The following is a 19,011-nucleotide window of genomic DNA, read 5'->3' as shown; positions in this document are numbered from 1 at the left end:
CTGAAGTTTTCCTATGTAAAGGATGTAAAGCAATTGATACTGAAGAATTAGTTGATGCTTAATAGAATTACTTTCTAACTAAAAGGTATTAAAATACAAGACTTCATAGTTTACTTATTAAAAATGATGATTTGATGAACAGATGAAACGCCTTCATCATGAATTAAAAGTTGCTTATTCAAACATGATCCCCAAAATTTGTTAATTTTTTTTTTTTTTTGTCATGAAATAATGGTACTGCCTGCCTAATCAGTGAATGTAAAAGAGTTTTAGGAGTTTGTGTATAAATTCTTATTTACTAATGTTACCAAAAGTACCTAGTAGATGTAAACACTGTTTAGTCACTGGCAATCCAGAGTTGAATAAACCATACTACCTGCCTCCCTACTATATTTTTTTCTTTTTAAGAGAGAAAGGGAGGGAGCGGCGGCAGAGAGAGGAGAGAGAGAATCTTAAGGAGGCTCTACACCTAGTGTGGAGCCCCATGCAGAGCTCGATCTTACAGGCATAAGCCTGGAGTAGGGCTTGATCTTATAACACATAGGTGAAGACCTGAACTAAAATCAAGAGTCAGACACTTCAGTGACTGAGCCATCCAGGTGCCCCTGCCTCACTACTGCTATTTCTAAGGAAGTATGCAGCCAGACAGTGACCATAGAGGATGTCTTCATTGGTGTGGCCAAATAGAGCCTAAGCAGAGGGTGGATTTAGGACTGATTCACTCCATTTACTTCTACAGATTGCACTACTCTGAGAATGTTGTGCATCTCCCTGCATAGGTATCTATTTTGGTCAGCTTTTTGAGATACAACTTATATACAGTAAAATTCACCAATTATAAGCAGAAAATTCTATGAGTTTTAACAGTCATTTTTATCCTTTTACCTACCACACAATGAAGATAGAAAACATTTCTGTCACTCCCCACATTTCCCACAGGTGCTTTTGTAATCACCTCCTCCCAGCTCTTGGTTCCTGGCAGGTAATGATCTGCTGTCAGTGTAAGCTTTCCCTAGCTTTTTGTAAAACTGGTGTCACACAGGCTGTGTTCTTTCATATCAGCATAATTACTGCAAGATTCATCCATGTTGTTGCATTTACCAATGGTCTCTTTTTATTGCTGATCATATTCCCTTGTATAGATTATACAACAGTTTGTTTATCCATTCCCCAGATGGGAGACAACTGGATTATCACAAATAAAACTACTGCAGTTGTTCACATAGAAGTCATTTGTAGGGATCCCTGGGTGGTGCAGCGGTTTGGCGCCTGCCTGTGGCCCAGGGCGCGATCCTGGAGACCTGGGATCGAATCCCACATCGGGCTCCCGGTGCATGGAGCCTGCTTCTCCCTCTGCCTGTGTCTCTGCCGCTCTCTGTGTCGTTCATGAGTAAATAACTGAGTGATGATCATAAAAGGGTAGAATCTTTGCAGTGCCTTTTGTAGCATAGAGGGTACCTATGAAAATATTTTTTCCATATAGACTTTCGCTGGTTATCTAATGGGAAAACTTATTTTCATTTTGCAAAAGGAAAATGTTTCAAGTTTGAAAACACGTGGTCATGAGTATTTTGCTATCGAACAGATATATTTTAAAACATAACCAACATCTGTTCAAGAATAGTGTGATAGCTTAGAACAGTGGGAAAATTATTACTTCTCAAAACACCTTATGATATGGAGATAAAAGTGCATGAAAACTGGTATTTAGGGACGCCTGGGTGGCTCAGTGGTTGAGCATCTATCTTCAGCTTCAGGGTGTGATCTTGGAGACCTGGGATCAAGTTCCATGTCGGGCTCCCTGCATGGAGCCTGCTTCTCCCTCTACCTGTGTCTCTGCCTCTCTCTGTGTCTCACATGAATAAATAAATAAAATCTTAAAAAAAAAAAGAATTATATGATGAATCTACAGATCAATTTGTGATAATTCACATCTCAACAATATTGAGTCTTTAATCTGTGAGTGTATATATCTTCCTATTGATCTTGGTCTCATGTCAGTGCTATATAGTTTTTAGTGTGCAGGTCTAGCAGCTCTTTTCTTAAATTTATTACTATTTCATATATTTCAGTGCTACTGTAAATGGTATTTTAAAAATTTTACAAGTGTTCATTATTAGAATATAGAAATAAAATTGACTTTCATGTACTATCCCTTATATCTTTGACTTTGCTACCCATACTTATTAGTGTAGTAGTTTTTGGAGATTTCTTAATGTTTTCTATGTTGATAATCATACAGTTTACAAATAAAGACAGTTTTACTTCTTTTCTGGCTTCCTTTCATTTTTTCCCCTTGGTTAGCACTTGCAGTAGTGTAGAACTGAAGTAGTTTCTGCCTTGTTTACAATCTTAGAAAGCATGTAGTCCACCTTTAATATCTTAACAGCAGGTTTTTCAGTGATGCCATTAATCAGGTTGAGGAAGGTTACCTTCCATTTCTAGTTTTTTGAGAGTTTTGAGTTTTTTTTTATATTGCTGTTAATTTTCTTACAGTGCTTTTCTGCATGCATTTAGATGATCAAATAGATTTAGTTATTTTAATGTGTTAATACCTTGTATTCTTGGATAAACCCCACACGGTCATGATATATTATCTTATTTATATGTTGTTGATTTCAAACTGATAAATAAGTGTAAAGTTTTTTGAATGTGTGTATAAGATATTAATCTTTAGTTTCTTAATGTCTTTTTCCATTATGAGTATCAGGGTAATGCTAACACCACAGAATAAGTGGAAAAGTATTACATCCTCTTCAGCTTTCTCAAGCTGTTGATGTAAAATTGGCATTAATCCTCTTTAAATGTTTGGTAGAATTTACCAAGGAAGTCATCTGGGCTTGGAATTTTCTTGGTGGGAAGATTTTAACTACAAATTCAACTATTTTCTTAGATAAAGGATTATTCCATTATTTCTTCTTGGGTAAGCGTTGGTGGTTTATATCTTTCAAAGAATTTATCCAGTTCATTGAAGTTTTCTAATTTATTGGCATAAAGTTGCTTGCAATGATTTCTTAATTACCCTTTGAATGTATGTGGAATATGATTAATGTTCTGTATTCCTGATATCATTAGTTTCTCCTTTTTTTCCTAATAATTAAAAGTAGAGGTTTATTAGTTATATTTATCTTCTCAGAAAACATTTGGTTTCATTGATTTTTGTCTTTTTTATTTTCAATTTCACTGATTTCTGCTCTTGTGTTTATTGTTTATTATTTATTTGCTTTGCTTTAGGTTTGATTTGCTCATTTTATTAAGATTAAGTTTAGATCATTGACTTAAACCTTCCTTTTGTAATTTGTTTACACTGCAAATTTATCTATAAACAGTATTTTAGCTGCATGCCACTTTACTATTTTTCCAAACATCTGGAAGAGTTGGAATAGTGAAAAAGCATCTATATATCTATACCTTTGATTTAGTATTTAACAGTTTTCCCGCTAAATGAGCATTTTGAGATTGATGTGTTTGAAATTTAAAATTCATAAAAAATAAAATTAAAAAATAAAATTAAAAAATAAATTTAAAATTTATGAATGATTTTAGTAGGTAGTTTTTCAAATATTCAGATACAATATTATGTAAATATAGACTTTCAATAGTTTTTCACACCATGTATGAAAGTAATGGGTTTTCATGAAAACAATAATCACCATGAAGTTTTCTTTAATATTTAACTTATTAAATCATAAGTCAATTGCATTTAATGGAATGCATGTACTAATATACTAGAAATAAAATACAAGAATGTAAATTTACCCACAAAATATGTAAGCATAATTACAAAATTGATTAAAAACTCAGTTTTTAGGCTAATGTGAAAACTAATGTGAAAAGCTCATTTATGGCTGTTGCAAAGTATCTGTTTTTAAGCATTTATTAAAAGTGTACTTGGGGCACCTCGGTGGCTCAGCCAGTTAAGCGTCTATTCAACTCTTGATTTTTGTCTCAGATCATGATCTCAGAGTTGTGAGATCAAGCCCTGCATGGAGCTTCCTGCCCAGCGGGGAGTCAACTTGCGTAGTCTCTCTCCCTCTGTCCCTTCCCCCACACACATTCTATCTCTCTCTCTCTCTTTAAAAATAAATGAATAAACAAATAAATAAATCTTTTCTTTTAAATGTACTTTATCATTTAAAATCTTTTTTTGAGGGACACCCAGGTGGCTCAGCAGTTGGGTGCATCTGCCTTCGTGATTCTGGAGTGCTGGGATCTGCTGCATTGGGCTCCCTGCTTGGAGCCTGCTTCTCCTGCCTATGTCTCTGCCTCTTTCTTTCTCTGTCTCTCATGAATGAATAAATAAAACCTTTTTTTGAAATCTTGGAGTTGTTGTAGTCAGTATTTTCTTTCTGTAGAGTAAAAATTTAGTTTCTATTTTGAATATTCTTGCTCAATGACAGGGATAGATGAAAGAAAATAGTCTTTAGCATACTTGAAAACTTTCAGACCTTTAACCAATTTCACCTTCCAATATTGTTTGTTACCAGTTGATTTGGCACATTTTTAGTAGAAATTGTATAAGGTAAACTTCATGCCAATAAATCACACAGATATTGAGTGGAGGTGCAGCTATAAAGGCAATGTTTTTGTCTACTAATTCAGTCATGTCTGTCAATTCTGGATCTGATTGAATTTTCTTATGGATAGTTTTTTTCTGACTTTTCTTCATGTCTAATAATTTTGGGGGGTTATAAGACATAAATTTTTACAATGTCTGGTACTGGACACTTTTATCTCCTGTAAATATTCTTGTTAGATACTGTCAAATGACTTAGAAACAACTTGGGTTTTTTTTGAGTCTTTTAAGATTAGCCTGAGTAGTGTTTAGTCTTGAGCTAATTATTTTCCACTACTGAGGCAATACTTTCCTTAGTACTCTACCAGATTCTCTGAATTATAAGGTCTTCCAACCTGGCTTTCAGGAACAGGCAGTCTTCGCAGTCTTGCGTGAGTAACGGATATTCTAACTAATCCTGCATAGGTTCTTCCCCCATACTCTGGAACTTTTTTCACACACATAGGATGAGTATTGTTTTGCTCAGTACGCAAGGTGGACCATTTGCAGATCTCTGGTTAATCCTTTATGTGCAGTTCTCTTCTCTCTGGTGTTCTGTCCCATGAACTCTAGCTGCTTCAGTTTTCCTGGTCTTGGGGACAGAAGGTGTAGAGGAGTCTCTTACTCTTGCCAGTGCCGTAGGCTAGAAGCCCCTGGTAGGAAATAAGCTGATGTTACCAAAGTGGGAGGTTCTTTCCCTACTCAATACCTTTTGCCAAATAGCCAACTAACAAAGCAGTAACTGATGGCAAGCACATAATTTATTCAGTGGCCATAGAATGGAGAAGGGGAGTTCATGCTGTAATGGTACCTTCTCTCCAAGTAGGTTTTATGGGGTTAGGGTAATTAGGGGCTGGCAAGCAAATTGACAGAGGAATTTTTCCAGGATGAGGGAGGAGGCTTCCGAACAAGGGTATAATCTCTTTTCTTCCCCTAAATGGGCACTGTCGGATCTGTCATGGGCTGTTAGGTGTGTTTTTTCTTATTACAGTTAGATGAGGTCATCTGGACGGTTAGCACAGCGTCTAAACTGGATCAGACCACTCTATATTGGATCCTGGGGGCTTTTTTGGAGCTTGTGGCTTTGGCATCCTGCCTTAGCTTCTGGTAGAAAGCAGCACCTGTGAGTAGGGCTAGAAGACTGAGTTATTGTGACTTGTTAGTAAGTCCCCAGTGGCACTGGGATGGTTGTAGGGTTTACCTCATTTATTTCCTATGCCTCAAGAGATCACTGTCTTTTATTACACATCTTTTAATGTGTGGTGTTTCAAAAACCATTATTTTATATATTTTGTCTGTTGTGAGTTTGGTGTTTGTTTTGTTTTTGTTTTTGTTTTTGTTTTTGTTTTTGGTTGTTTCAGATAGGAGGTTAATCTGGTCTCTGCTACTCCACCTTGACCAGAAGCAGAAGTATCTCAGCTAGTATTAAGAGTAATGATTAAAACTACATTTCAAAATACTATACAGTATGTGCATGTGTAACAGTTACTGTCATTCAACTTCTCTTTGGTCATGTGCTGCATTATCATCCTTAACCATTATAAGCCTTTGGCGTTCTTTACATGCTCTTCTTTTTCCCATTCTGCTCATTCTCGGTGACCAGCCTTGTCTCCTGGGTCATCAAGATAATTAAGGTCATTAGGAAACTCTTTCAATATCCTCTGAATGAAAGCCTTCTTTTCTCCCCGTGGGTCTGAGTGTGAGGTAACAGTCTTATTCTCCAGAGCCGCCCATTCACCGTCAGTGACTGCCTGCTTTGTGTACCCTTTGCTCACAGCAACACCTTTCATAAGTCTCTGTTCTATCTTGTGTTTCTCCTTTTCTGTTGATTTCTTCCCCTCAGATAGGAAACCCCTCCAGGTTGCTCTAATCTAGTAAAAACTAAAACTAGAGAGTTCCTCTTTAGTTACTATTTGATCTCTGCTCTTTTTATCCAAACCTCTCAAAAGAGTAGTTGGTATTTTTTTTGTTTTGTTTTGTTTTTTGCCTTCATTTTCATACTGTTGATTTCTCAACTAGGTGTACTCTGGCCATCTTTTACTATTCTATTGAAATTGTTCTCATCAAAGTAAGCAGTGACCTGCCTTTTAATGATCAGATCCAAATATTTTTCAGTTCTTAAATTATGGGACCTATCTATCTAGCTTGTGTAGTTAAAGAAGCCACTGAGAGGAAATATAATATTTTTAGGCAAAAGATTCCATCAGTATTTCACATTCAGAGTAGTTTGTTACTTCTGATAGCATTATTACCTTAATAACTTCCTCTGGGAGAACTCAAAAGTAAGTTGTTTGTAAAGCACCTTCCATTTATATAGCACATACAGTCCCTGAAGTGTACCATAGTACTTCTTAAAATTATAGACAGGCAATATTAAGGAATACAACCATCTGCAGAGTTGAAGATTATGCACAACGTAACAGATTGCCTTAGTAAGGAATATTTTGGCAGAAAATATCTAAAGGGAAATTTTCCTAGTTAGGAACATGTTCTTTCTGATTATAAATGTTCATGCTTAGTAAAAAGAAGTTCTACTAGATTTGATAAAATATAATCCTAGACAATGAGTGTACTTTATTAAAAAGGCAAGGAGCCTGATTGAACCTGTCACCTTGAAAATTCAAAAAAGCTTCTATAGGATATCTGCTGCCTTAATTATCTTTGGGTGATAGTTATTTCCAAAATGACTTCTAAGCTTTATGTCTGTTACTTTTATTGATATAATATATATATATTAAATACATACATTTACAGGGTCATTATATTTTATACTTTGAACTAGTAAATGTTACAAATCAATTATATCTCAATAAAACTGAAAAAATAAACCTTAAAAGATTAAAAATTTTTCATTGATTTTCCATTACTCTTTTTTTTTTTAAAGATTGTATTTATTTATCTATGTTAGAGATAAAGTGTGTGAGCAGGTGGTGGACCGGGAGCAGAGGGAGAGGGACAAGCAGACACCATGCTGAGCAAGGAACCCGACACAGGGCTCCCTCGACCCTGAGATCATAGCCTGAGCTGAAATCAAGAGTCAGACACTTAATTGACTGAGCCACCTGGGCACCCCCGCATTACTCTTAAAAAGTCATTTATTATAGTATCAGACTCATAAAGAAAAAAGGGTTAAGTATCATAACTATACACCTAAATAAATTTTTCAAACCTTAATATAGCCATGTAGCCAAAATGAAGAACAGCATCAAGATCGAGAAACAGGATCCCCGGGTGCCTCAGCAGTTTAGCGCCTACCTTTGGCCCAGGATGTAATTCTGGGGTCCCAGGATCGAGTCCCGCGTCGGGCTCCCTGCGTGGAGCCTGCTTCTCCTTCTGCCTGTGTCTTTACCTCTCTCTCTTTCTCTCTGTCTCTCATGAATAAATGAATAAAATCTTTAAAAAAAAAAAAAAAGATCAAGAAACAAAGTATTACCTGACCCAGAAGCTCCCTTCAGGTCTCCTAGTTTTTGCCAGGCACTCTCCGTTATGACAAGAGTATTCACTCATTTCTAATGACATAGATTCTTTTTAAATTTTTATTTTATGCAGATAAAATTTTCCATATTGTAAGTCTTATGTTTGCTGCCTGATACCTCTCACTCAACGTGTTTCTAAGAATCCTCTATATTGTTGCATGCATTTGTAGGTTATTATCAGTGTTGTAAAATGTTCCATTTTGTGAATATACCATAATATATTTATCCACCATATTATTGATGGGCATTTGGGTTATTTCATATTTTGAGCTATATTAAGTAATGCTCTTATGAGAAATCTGTCCATTTTTACTGGGAAAAAACCTGGGAATGGAAAATAGGTACTTGTAGTAGACAGAATTACATGCCTCATAGAGATTTGCATGTGTTACCTTAGGTGGCAGAAAGGATTTTGCAGATGTGATTTGTGGCTCTGAGATGGAAAGATTGTCCTGGATCATCTGGGTGGGCCCAGTATAATCACAGAGGCCTTTAGAAGGGTATGAGGAGCAGAAGAGTCAGAAGAGGAGATGTAACTATTGAAATAGAAGTTAGAGCTTGTAATACAACTGCTGGAAGGGGCCCACAAGCCAAGTGGTTTAGGCAGGTGGAGAAGTCAAGGAAAAACTCCTTTAGGACCATCAGAAAGAACATAGCCTGTTGATAACTTGATTTTGGCTTAGATCAGTTTTGTACTTCAGACCTCCAGATCTGCAAGATAATACATTTATATTGTTTTAAACCACCAAATTTATGGTAATTTGTCACAGCAGCTGTGGAAACTAGTATGTAATAGAGTTTACATATGGTCAGTTTGAATAGTTACTGCTGAAGAGTTTTCAAATGTTGCACCAATTTAAACTCTTTGAGGCAGTCTGCTTTTTCCTATATCCTTGTCAACACTTGGTATTGTTTGTGTTTTTTTTCCCTTTAACTATTCTGGTGGACATTTAGTCAAATCACATTGTAGTCTTAATTGTATTCCCCTAGTGATTAATGATACTCACTTTTTCCATATATTTATAGGCTATTTAGATAATGTTCTTTTTCAAAGTTTCTGTTCATTTCTATGGAACTATCTTACTGATTTATAAGATTTTGTTACATAATCTGATTTAACTGGTTTCTTTTATCCCCCTTTGGCAATCTAGTTGTACATATATAGGTTGATCATTTCACTTCATTCTGGGATTAGGATGGATTAAGGTAGTTGCAGTTTTAATAAGACTCAGTCTATCTCTAATTTTTCCTTTTCCTTGGGCATGCTTCTCCCAGGCTTTTAATTGAGAGGCTGGAGGGTCTTTGCCTCTTCATCCCTGAAATAATTGATTTTTTTTAAAGATTTTAATTTATTCATGAGAGACACACAGAGAGAGAGGCAGATTCACAGGCAGAGGGAGAGCAGGCTCCATGCAGGGAGCCTGATGCGGGACTTGATCCTGGGACTCCAGGATCATGACCTGAGCCAAAGGCAGACCCTTAACCACTGAGCCACCCAGGTGTCCCGAAATAATTGATTTTAATCTGCCATTCAGTGGTTTTCAGACAAGGCTCTTCAGCTTTCCGCTTCATGAAACTGCAGAATCTAGTGAACGTCTTCATAGGAAGGAAGACTTGCTTGTGTTTGTGGCATGATCTCTCCCCCATAGCTGGCCTTTGTTTCCTATGATATGTTTCCACAGTATGAAGGATAGTTTACCTCTGCCCTTTGAAGTTTTAGACCTACTTCCCCAGCTTCCCTTACAAGTCCAAAACTAAGTAAATCTTCCATGGGACACTAGGGTTGAGAGTCCTTAAGCTTCAAAAATCTTACTTCTATCCCATGAACCACTAAAAGCTCTGCTAGTTTCTTCTCCAGCATAGGAGAACCTCTGCTTGGTCCAAGCTTGAATTTATAAAAATATATATGGCTTCTTTAATTGTTACAGTGGGAGCCCTGATCTGTCTCCATTCTTCTCCACCCCCACCTCCACCCTCTGCTATTATTCCCAAGATACATTCCCAATGTGACTTTTCTGGTCCCTTCTTATCAGCACTCTTTTTTTTTTTTTTTTCCTTTTTAATTTTTTATCTCTGTAGTGGAGTATTAGTTTGTGAATGAATCACGCTCTCCTCAGTACTTACAAGTACCTGAAACACGTGTCTCTATCCTCCCCCTCATCTGGATAACTCACATTAGTCTTCCCATTCTCAGTTGAGAAATGAAGTGTTCTTTTGATGTCTCCCTCCCCATACACATGCTCAGATATGGGTATGACATCCTCTGTCTGCTCCCCTAAAGCTCTTCTATGTCGCCAATGTAATTATCCCACTGTATCATAATGGCTCACCTCCTTGCTTGTCTGTATCTTTTACCAGGCTCTAGGAAAAGCTTATCTGTGTGCCTCTGTTCCATATTATGCTCCTGTCACAAAGCACAGTGTTCATTATATAAATGACATTCAGTTGAAATGGATGCCTAATGTGTTAAATTAATTTTTAAAGGCTTCAGGAATTCGGAAATCTGAGGAGGAAAAACTAAAAGGAAAAATACCTTTTATTAAAAGAATAATAAGCACTTACAAGCTAAATGAGATCCTATTGTAAAATACTCTTAGAAAGCAACAGTATGTATGTATGATACACAGGGACATGAAAGGATGGCACAAAAACATAGGGATGATTATCACAGGATAATAGAATATCAAATAATTTTTACCTTTTTCATTATACTTTTATATATATTTGATCCTTGCAGTGAACATTTTATGTCATCATTGATAAAACATGGAGCAGTTTTCGTTGAGGTAAAAGAAGAAAGCAAATATGAGATTCAGATATTTAATTAAGTCCTCCATGGGGATTTGTTGAATGCATAATGTGACCCAGTTGTTATGGAAATGGATAAAGTGCTCAGAATTGAAGAGTAGAGTGAAATAAGAAGAGCTCAGGGGAAAATATCCCCAGTTTACCTCAAATATCAGGATAAATTCCAAAGGGATCAAAGAATCAAATGTAAACTATGAATCCATTCAAGTGCTGGAAGAAAACATAATTAAGTTAGGAATAGAGAAAACTTCTCTGATTTAACATCCAGAAGCAATCATGAAAAGACTGATTATTTGACTATATTAAAAGTTGTACATGGCAGGAAAAAACCTTAAGCAGAATAAAAGGACAAGTGAAAACTTGAAAAATATAACTTACATCAAAGAAAAGATGCTAATATCCCAAATATAAAAAGATGTTAAGAAAAAGGCTAACAACCCTAAAAATAAATAAATATATATATATATATATATATATACCTACCTTTTATTTGGAAAAGATGCTCAGTGTCCTCCATGACTCAAGAAATGCAAAATAAACATACATAGAGACACCATTTCTCATGTATCAAATAGGGATAAAATCAAAAAAGTTTAAAAACACACTCCGTTAATAATCTTGTGGAGAAATGTCCTTATACATTGTGAATTCAAATACAGACCTTATGGAGGGGAGTTCATGAGTATCTTAACAAAATCATGTAAGCATTTGCTTTCTTACTCAGCAATTCTCCTAAGGATCCATTCTACAGATGCACCAGCAAAACTGTGGAAAGGCGTATTCACAGGACTATTCATTGGATCATTATTTGGAATAAAAAAAACTGGAAGTAGCCCAAATCTTCATCACTTAGGTGATTAAACAAACTGGTGCATACATAGGATGTAATGCCATGCAGCTATTTCAAATAATGAGAAAAAGAGGCCAAAAACAAAACAAAAACCTGAATGAGGAATATATATATGCTACTATGGAATGATCTCTAAGATATATTAAGTTTAAAAAGTGGAGAAATATATGTGTAGTGTGCTCTTGTTTACCCAAGATATGGAGTGGTATAAATACACATTTTGGCTTATATTTTTAAGAAATGGAAGAATAAACCATAAAGTCCAGAAAAATGACTACCAAGAGTGGAAGAAGGGTTGTGTGTGAAGAATATATTGGAGAGACCAGGGATAGAAGCTAGACTTCTTTGAACGTACTTTGTTGTGTAGGTTTAACTTCGAAGTCATGTAAATATTTTATATAGTTATAAAATGGAATGAAAATGAAAAAAGAAATTACTAAATATCAAAAGTGAAATGGAAAATCTTAATGCAAATGTTTGTCCAGTTGGTGGCAAAACCATACAGAGAGGCACTCACATTTGACTTTTTACTTTACTCATTTGACTACTTTATAGTAATTGTTTTTTTGGCCTTCTTGGGATATATTGAAAGGACAGTGAGAACTACCCCCCCAAAATCCCATGAGCTGTTTTCAGTAATCCTATTATTGATGGTAGTATTATTACTGTTTTTCTCAGACTGTTATGTGTGTTTTATGGAATGGTACTTGGTTCCTGTGAGTAAAGCTGGAAACTAGAAATATTTAGGGGGAGTGGAAAGTAAGAAGTTGGAAGGATTTTTTGGGTGACCTTTATTTTTTTCTGTGGGGTAATAATAAAGGTGGTCATCTTCATATTGTAAGTGGATTCAAAATGAACTAGTTAGTTTGGAGGAGAATACGTATGCTTTATATTCCTGCTAAAAGGGATGGTTGTAGGATAGAATGCATACCCAGTTGGTGGATTCTGTAACTTTGTGTTGCTGATATTATGGAAAAACAACTAAGAAACCTTCTACTGATCATAGCCAGTTATAGGCAAGCAGTTATTCTGTCCTAATTATATGGATATATAGTTTGCAGAAGGGGATAACCACAGGTGGTTTTGTTGTTGTTTTTTAAAGTCTGATTCTCCATTCAAAACTTCATGTTTTAGGCTTTGATTGGATTTTCTATTTAAAACTTGCATTTTAATATCTGTTTATCTTAAATAGGGCTTCTTTGAGTTTTAAAAAGGTCTGAATGAGAGAGGATGTTTGCAAATAATATATCTGATAAGGGGTTACTATCCAATATATATAAAGAACTCATACAACTTAGTACAAAAAATACTAATAAATCACCTAATTAAACATGGGCATAGACATTTTTCCAAAAGAAGGAATACCAACAGGTACGTGAAAAGATACTCAGCATCATTAATCATCAGGGAAACGCAAATTAAAACCATAGTGAGCTATTACCTCACATCTGTCAGAATGGCTAGAATCAAAAAGACAAGAAATAAGAAGTGATTAGGATGTGGAGAAAAAGGAACCCTTTTACACTGTTGATGGGAATGTAAATTGGTGCAGCCACTGTGGAAAATATTGTGGAGGTTCCTCAAAAAAATTCAAAATAGAACTATATGATCTGGCAATTCTGCTTCTGGTACTTACCCAGGATTTTTAAAGATTTCTTTCTGCTACTGATTTCTAATACTTCGTATAACTTGAAAGTTTTTGTATCTATTTAGACTGTTTTATGGCATCAAATATTATTGATCTTCATATTGCACTTCAAAATGTGTACTTTGCTGTTTTGGATGAAGTATTATATAAATGTCAAGTGAATTTAGATATTGTTTAGGTTTTCTATATGCTTACTGACTTTCTGTGTACTGGATTTATCAGTTATTGCGAGAGAAGGAATTGAATTCTTTAGTTCTAATTGTTGATTTGCCTGTTTTCTTATAGATTAGATTTCAAAATATGTGATTCACATATCAAATGCAGTGATTAGTATAAGAGAAAAATTACCTTTACTGGCATTATTTTAAAAAGCCTTATTAGAGTATATCTTCTACCATCATCATATATAAAAGAAAATTTATTTGCTACATTTTATTTTATTGTTTATCTTATCCATGTTATTTTTTTGCTTGGCAGCTTCTATGTTTTTGAAACAGGCATTTGAAGGAGAATACCCTAAATTATTACGTCTTTACAATGACTTATGGAAGCGTCTTCAACAATACAGCCAAAATATTCAAGGAAAGTTTAATGCAAGTGGAACTACAGACCTTTATGTTGACCTACAACAGATGGACGATGATACACAAGACATATTCATACCAAAGAAGCCAGATTACGAGTATGTTGCTTAATCAAGCCTATTTGTTGTCATGATAAGGATTTTGTTACTGTTTTTATAATGAACTAGAAATTGGGAATATGTTAATCTTCTATATATTTATAATTATCATGATTTATATGTATACTGTAGAAGACTTTGGAACACTTAAATGAAGAAGTCAGATGTGATTCTTAGTTGAGCAGCCTGGTTCCTAACTGGAATCTGATGTAAAATATAGCACCACATAGGGTGAAGAGAAGCTAGGAGATGAGCATATGTGGTCACCATCTTTTAATTGGTAATATACCTGTCATTACATCAGATAGTACCATTGATAGACCACTGGCATAAATATGACATAAAAGTAACTAGTGTGTTCAGGAACTATAGAGGAAATAAATCTTATGCTGGGATAGCTTCTCAGTGTGGTAGGAAAAAACTGAGTATAGTCACAATTAAACCTCAAATCTCTTAGCTTATTCATAAAGTACAGTATATGTAGCCATATAGTTAGGTGCAACTTTGGAAAACAATATACCATCTTGTAAGTTTAAGCCATCCAACTTTCCTCCTAAATTGAAAAAGTATTATTTTCAAATTTCTCTTTGAACAACAAATCAATTGATTGGCTTGCACGTTTTCTTTAAAAACTAGAATCATGGGGATCCCTGGGTGGCTCAGCGGTTTAGCGCCTACCTTCAGCCCAGGGTGTGATCCTGGAGTCCTGGGATCGAGTCCCATGTCGGGCTCCTGGTACGGAGCCTGCTTCTCCCTCTGCCTGTGTCTCTGCCCCCCCCCCCCCTCTATGTCTATCATGAATAAATAAATAAGATCTCTTTAAAAAAAAAAAAACTAGAATCATTTATTGTGACAATAAATAAATAAATAAATAAATAAATTGCTCAGATAACAGCAAATTCTTAACACGTACCTTGTAAAAAAAGATGTTAGGTGGATTTAAATATTTCTCTTTTAGTTTTTAGTTTTCTAAATACCTAGTGTATCCACCATTGTAAAAAGTTCTAGCTAATGAAATAACAGGATGTAGAAGTTTTCATTGGCAAAATAAATGGCATGACAGTAGGCTAGGAAGATAGACTGAAACTATATTGTTCTCTTCCATAACTCTTTTATGCTAAACTTGGAGATTAGATAAGAACTAATGAAGAAGGGCATGAGAACTAAACTCATCTCTTGATCTATAAAGATCTAGTCAGTTTTTAAGTATGTAAAATAGAATATATTATTCTATTTTTGGCTTAGTTCTATTTTTTATTTTTTTATTTTTTGGGGGGAGGAGTTCTATTTTTTAAATCCATATTCTTGCCCTTAAAAAGATCTGTAAGTATCCACAGCAAAAGGTGATAGTGGTTTGTCTCCAGGAGGTAGAATTTTTGTTTGGCATTTTGTGCTTTTCTTTAAAATTAAAAAGGAGTGGAGGGAGAACAGTAAATTCAATGGAGAGAGAAAAAAATCAGGAAAAACCTGCTGTGTTTTGATTAATGGGATATTATTGTCAACTTCTGGAGGTCAAATTCAGTTAAGTAGTTGGTGGGGGAGAGGAGGTATGATCCATATACTTAAGAAGCCAAAAAATCATGAAGGTAATGAGGAAACAAATACAATGGGTTTTTAATATTCTTTCAAGAAGTAAGGTAGAGAAGAAAACATAAATTTGACCATGTTAACTGAGCTAAAAGAAATTTGTTTTGTTTTATTTTTAGTAAAGATAGGGAGATTGGACAGTGTTTATAAATAGAAGTAGCTGGTGGAGAGAGAAAGAGATAGGAGATACAAGAAAGAAGTAATGAATGGGACAAGGCCCTAGAAGAATCAAAATAGTCAAGAAACAAGTAACTAGGTTAGCAATTTTTTTTTACCTTTTAGTATTCATGCTGTATTTTCAGTAGTGGTAATTGCTATGAAGAAAATAAGATAATGTGATAGCATACTTTATATAGTGTGATCAGGGAAGACATCTATGAGAAGGTGACATTTGATCTGAGATCTAAATCATGCCTAGATATGGAATGGTAGGTACAAAAGCATTGTTAGAATTGATGAAAGACAAAATGGGAGAAGATTGGGGTGACATTTCTGGGGTGACAATATGCCGTATTCCCCTGACTCACCAGTCACCAGTTACTCACCAGTGAAACTGGAGGAAAAAGGCCTCTTTTTTCCAAAACCTCTGAAAATGGTCCTAAAAGCAAATAACAAATGAAAAGTCATGTACTCAAAATCTATGAACATTCAGTAACAGTTCTGTAAGAGGTTGTGATCTTTGAACCAAGACTGTTTCCTCCCTTCCTTCTCCTTCTACCCGCTCAGCAAGGCATAGACTCCACTCAGACTGTAGCAGTCAAGAGCCAAGGGCCCCCTCTACGCCAACTCCCAACAGGAAGGCTTCCTTCCTAAGCGGAGCAGAACCTCAGCACTTCTCATCCTGCCCTCATTTCTGTAGCTGAGGCTAAGTTTCAAGCAAGTGAGATCAAGAGGTAGGGTGCTTCTTTAATTGTGCACAACCCTACTCAACAGGTAGAGTCTCTATCTTTTGGACTCTCTGAAAATACAATAAACTTCCCACTTTTAAAATAGTGGTTCCATGCCAAGAAAGGCAAGCTGAGAGGACCTCAGGCTGCTGGCCCCACACCCCACCACTAAGTTCCTAAAGTGAGATGTCACTCAGAGAAAGGCTTGCCATTTTCTCCACCTTTAGTCCCAGAGCTCTGGCACAAAAATTCTCCTTGGGGAAGAAGCAAGCAGTTAAAACCTTAACTGTATATTTCCTTGAAAGTAACTGACATCATTTGCAATAAGCCTGGGAAAGCTTAAAGCTGAGGACATTCTCAGAAGCAGTGGAGGTTATGGTGAAGGTTATGATAAGGAAGATACAGACTATACTATAGGCCAAATAGCTCCTAGGAGAGATCTGTGGAATAAGACAACTGAAAGGAGTTCTTGGAGATCAGAACAAATATCAACATGACCTCAGAAATTATTTTATCAAAGGAGCTACAATTAGATTGGATTAGCTTGTAAAGGAATTTATGGTCTATTGAAAACAATAGAGCAATCTGCAGCAGCTGAGTGTAGTCCAAGAAAGAGGGGTAATGGAACCCTATCAGGTCCCACTGTTCTCCCTGGGTGACTATGGGCATACCCAAAGCTATGCCTCTCTAACAAAGGTTTCACACTGCAGGGGAGAAATAGACTTCACTAAAATAATCTAGCTAGTCACTAAACAAGCAAATAACAATAACAAGCTAGAGGTACAGAGATCTAGCATATTATCTGAAATGTCCAGTTTCTAACAAAAATAATGAGACATACAAAGAAATCAAAGAAATAAGAGTATGGCCCAAACACTAGGAAAGCAAACAAACAAGCAACAGAGACTGCTTATTCACAGAGAGTGAATGAACATTCAGGTTTAATAGACTAAGGCTTCAAATTAGTCATTAGAAATATGTTCACAGAACTAAAGGAAAGCATGATTAAAGGACTATATGATGACAATGATGCATCAAAAGAGAATATCAATAAAAAGATGAACATTATAAAAAAGAATCAAGTAGAAATGCTGGAGTTGAATAGTTAGGTAAACTAAAATTTTTAAAAATCACTGGAAGGACTCAACAGTAGAATTGACTGGCATTAAAAAAGCCAACTGGAAACTAGATTTGTGTAGGCCTAAGAACAGATAGGAAAAAAAATGAAGAAAAATGAACAGAGCCTCAGAGAAATGTAATTAACAATTAAACATATGTAATGGGAGTGCCACAGTAAGAGGAGAGAGAAAGGAGAAGAAAAAATATTCAAAGAAAGAATGGCTGAAAACTTCCCAAATTTATTGAAAAACAACATATACACCCAGGACGCTCAACAAACTCCAAGTAGGATAAACACATAAAGACCACAAACAGACACATCATAGTAAAAGTGTTCAAAGTGAAGGACAAGGAGAAAATATTCAGAGCAGGCAAAGAAAAACTACTTCCCACTTACAAGGGAACCCCAAAAGATTTATGGCTCACTTCTCAGCAGAAACAAAGGAGGCTAGAAGATGGTGGACTCAAAGTGCTTTAGGAAAGAAACTGAACCAACTATCCTATATCCAGTAAAGCTGTTGTTCGTGATGAAGAGAAGTAAAGACTTACCTAGATAAATAAAAACTGGGGGAATTTGTTGCTAGCAGACCTAACTTGCAAAAAATATTATAGGAGGTTCTTCAGACCAAAACCAAGTAATTTCAGTTAATAACTCAAATACACATAAACAAAAAGTACCAGTAAAGAAATTATAAAAAATATTATAAATGCATGTTTTCTCCTTTATTGTCTTAACTGATTTAAAGTGTAGTTGTATAAAACATGTATAGAATATATTGTTGGGCTTATAACATGTAGAAATGTAATGTGTATGTATAAATTTTCCAAAACAGCATAGAGGAGGTAGCTATAATGTGCTATGGAAACAATGACAGATGGTTGACTGATAATTATAACAACTTATTGTTGGATTTTTAATATTAATAGACTTGCTGCTATATATAGCAGTAATACCACCAAAGATAAAATACTTAAGAAGAAACTGAAGATCTAAATAAATTGAAAACATTTCATGTTCAGGGATCACAAGATTTAACATTGTTAGGATAGCAGTATTTCCAAAACAGATCTACAGATTCACCTAGGTTGCTGTCAGAATCGCAGCTGACTTCTCTGTAGAAAGTAACAACCTGGCAGAGGAGGGGCAAGACGGCGGAAGAGTAGGGTCTCCAAATCACCTGTCCCCACCAAATTACCTAGAAAACCTTCAAATTTTCCTGAAAATCTATGAATTCGGCCTGAGAATTAAAGAGAGAACACCTGGAATGCTACAGTGAGAAGAGTTCGCGCTTCTACCAAGGTAGGAAGACGGGGAAAAAGAAGTAAAGAAACAAAAGGCCTCCAAGGGGGAGGGGCCCCGCGAGGAGCCGGGCTGAGGCCGGGGCGAGTGTCCCCAGGA

The 19,011-nt window shown here is 35.7% G+C and overlaps 1 protein-coding gene across 2 annotated transcripts in view; it reads left to right on the top strand.

Annotated features, from left to right (window-relative positions):
- Nucleotides 1-19,011, top strand: part of COG5 (component of oligomeric golgi complex 5) — a 296,918-nt gene that overhangs the window by 207,048 nt on the left and 70,859 nt on the right. For both annotated transcript variants that reach the window (XM_077864022.1, XM_077864023.1), the window contains exon 12: nt 13,815-14,019. In XM_077864022.1, the coding sequence (XP_077720148.1) occupies nt 13,815-14,019 (205 nt within the window). The remainder of the gene's footprint in view (nt 1-13,814; nt 14,020-19,011) is intronic.

The sequence above is a fragment of the Canis aureus genome, chromosome 21, assembly GCF_053574225.1.
Source record: "Canis aureus isolate CA01 chromosome 21, VMU_Caureus_v.1.0, whole genome shotgun sequence".
In the NCBI taxonomy this organism is placed as follows: domain Eukaryota; kingdom Metazoa; phylum Chordata; class Mammalia; order Carnivora; family Canidae; genus Canis; species Canis aureus.
This window is presented reverse-complemented; position numbering and strand designations above follow the sequence as displayed.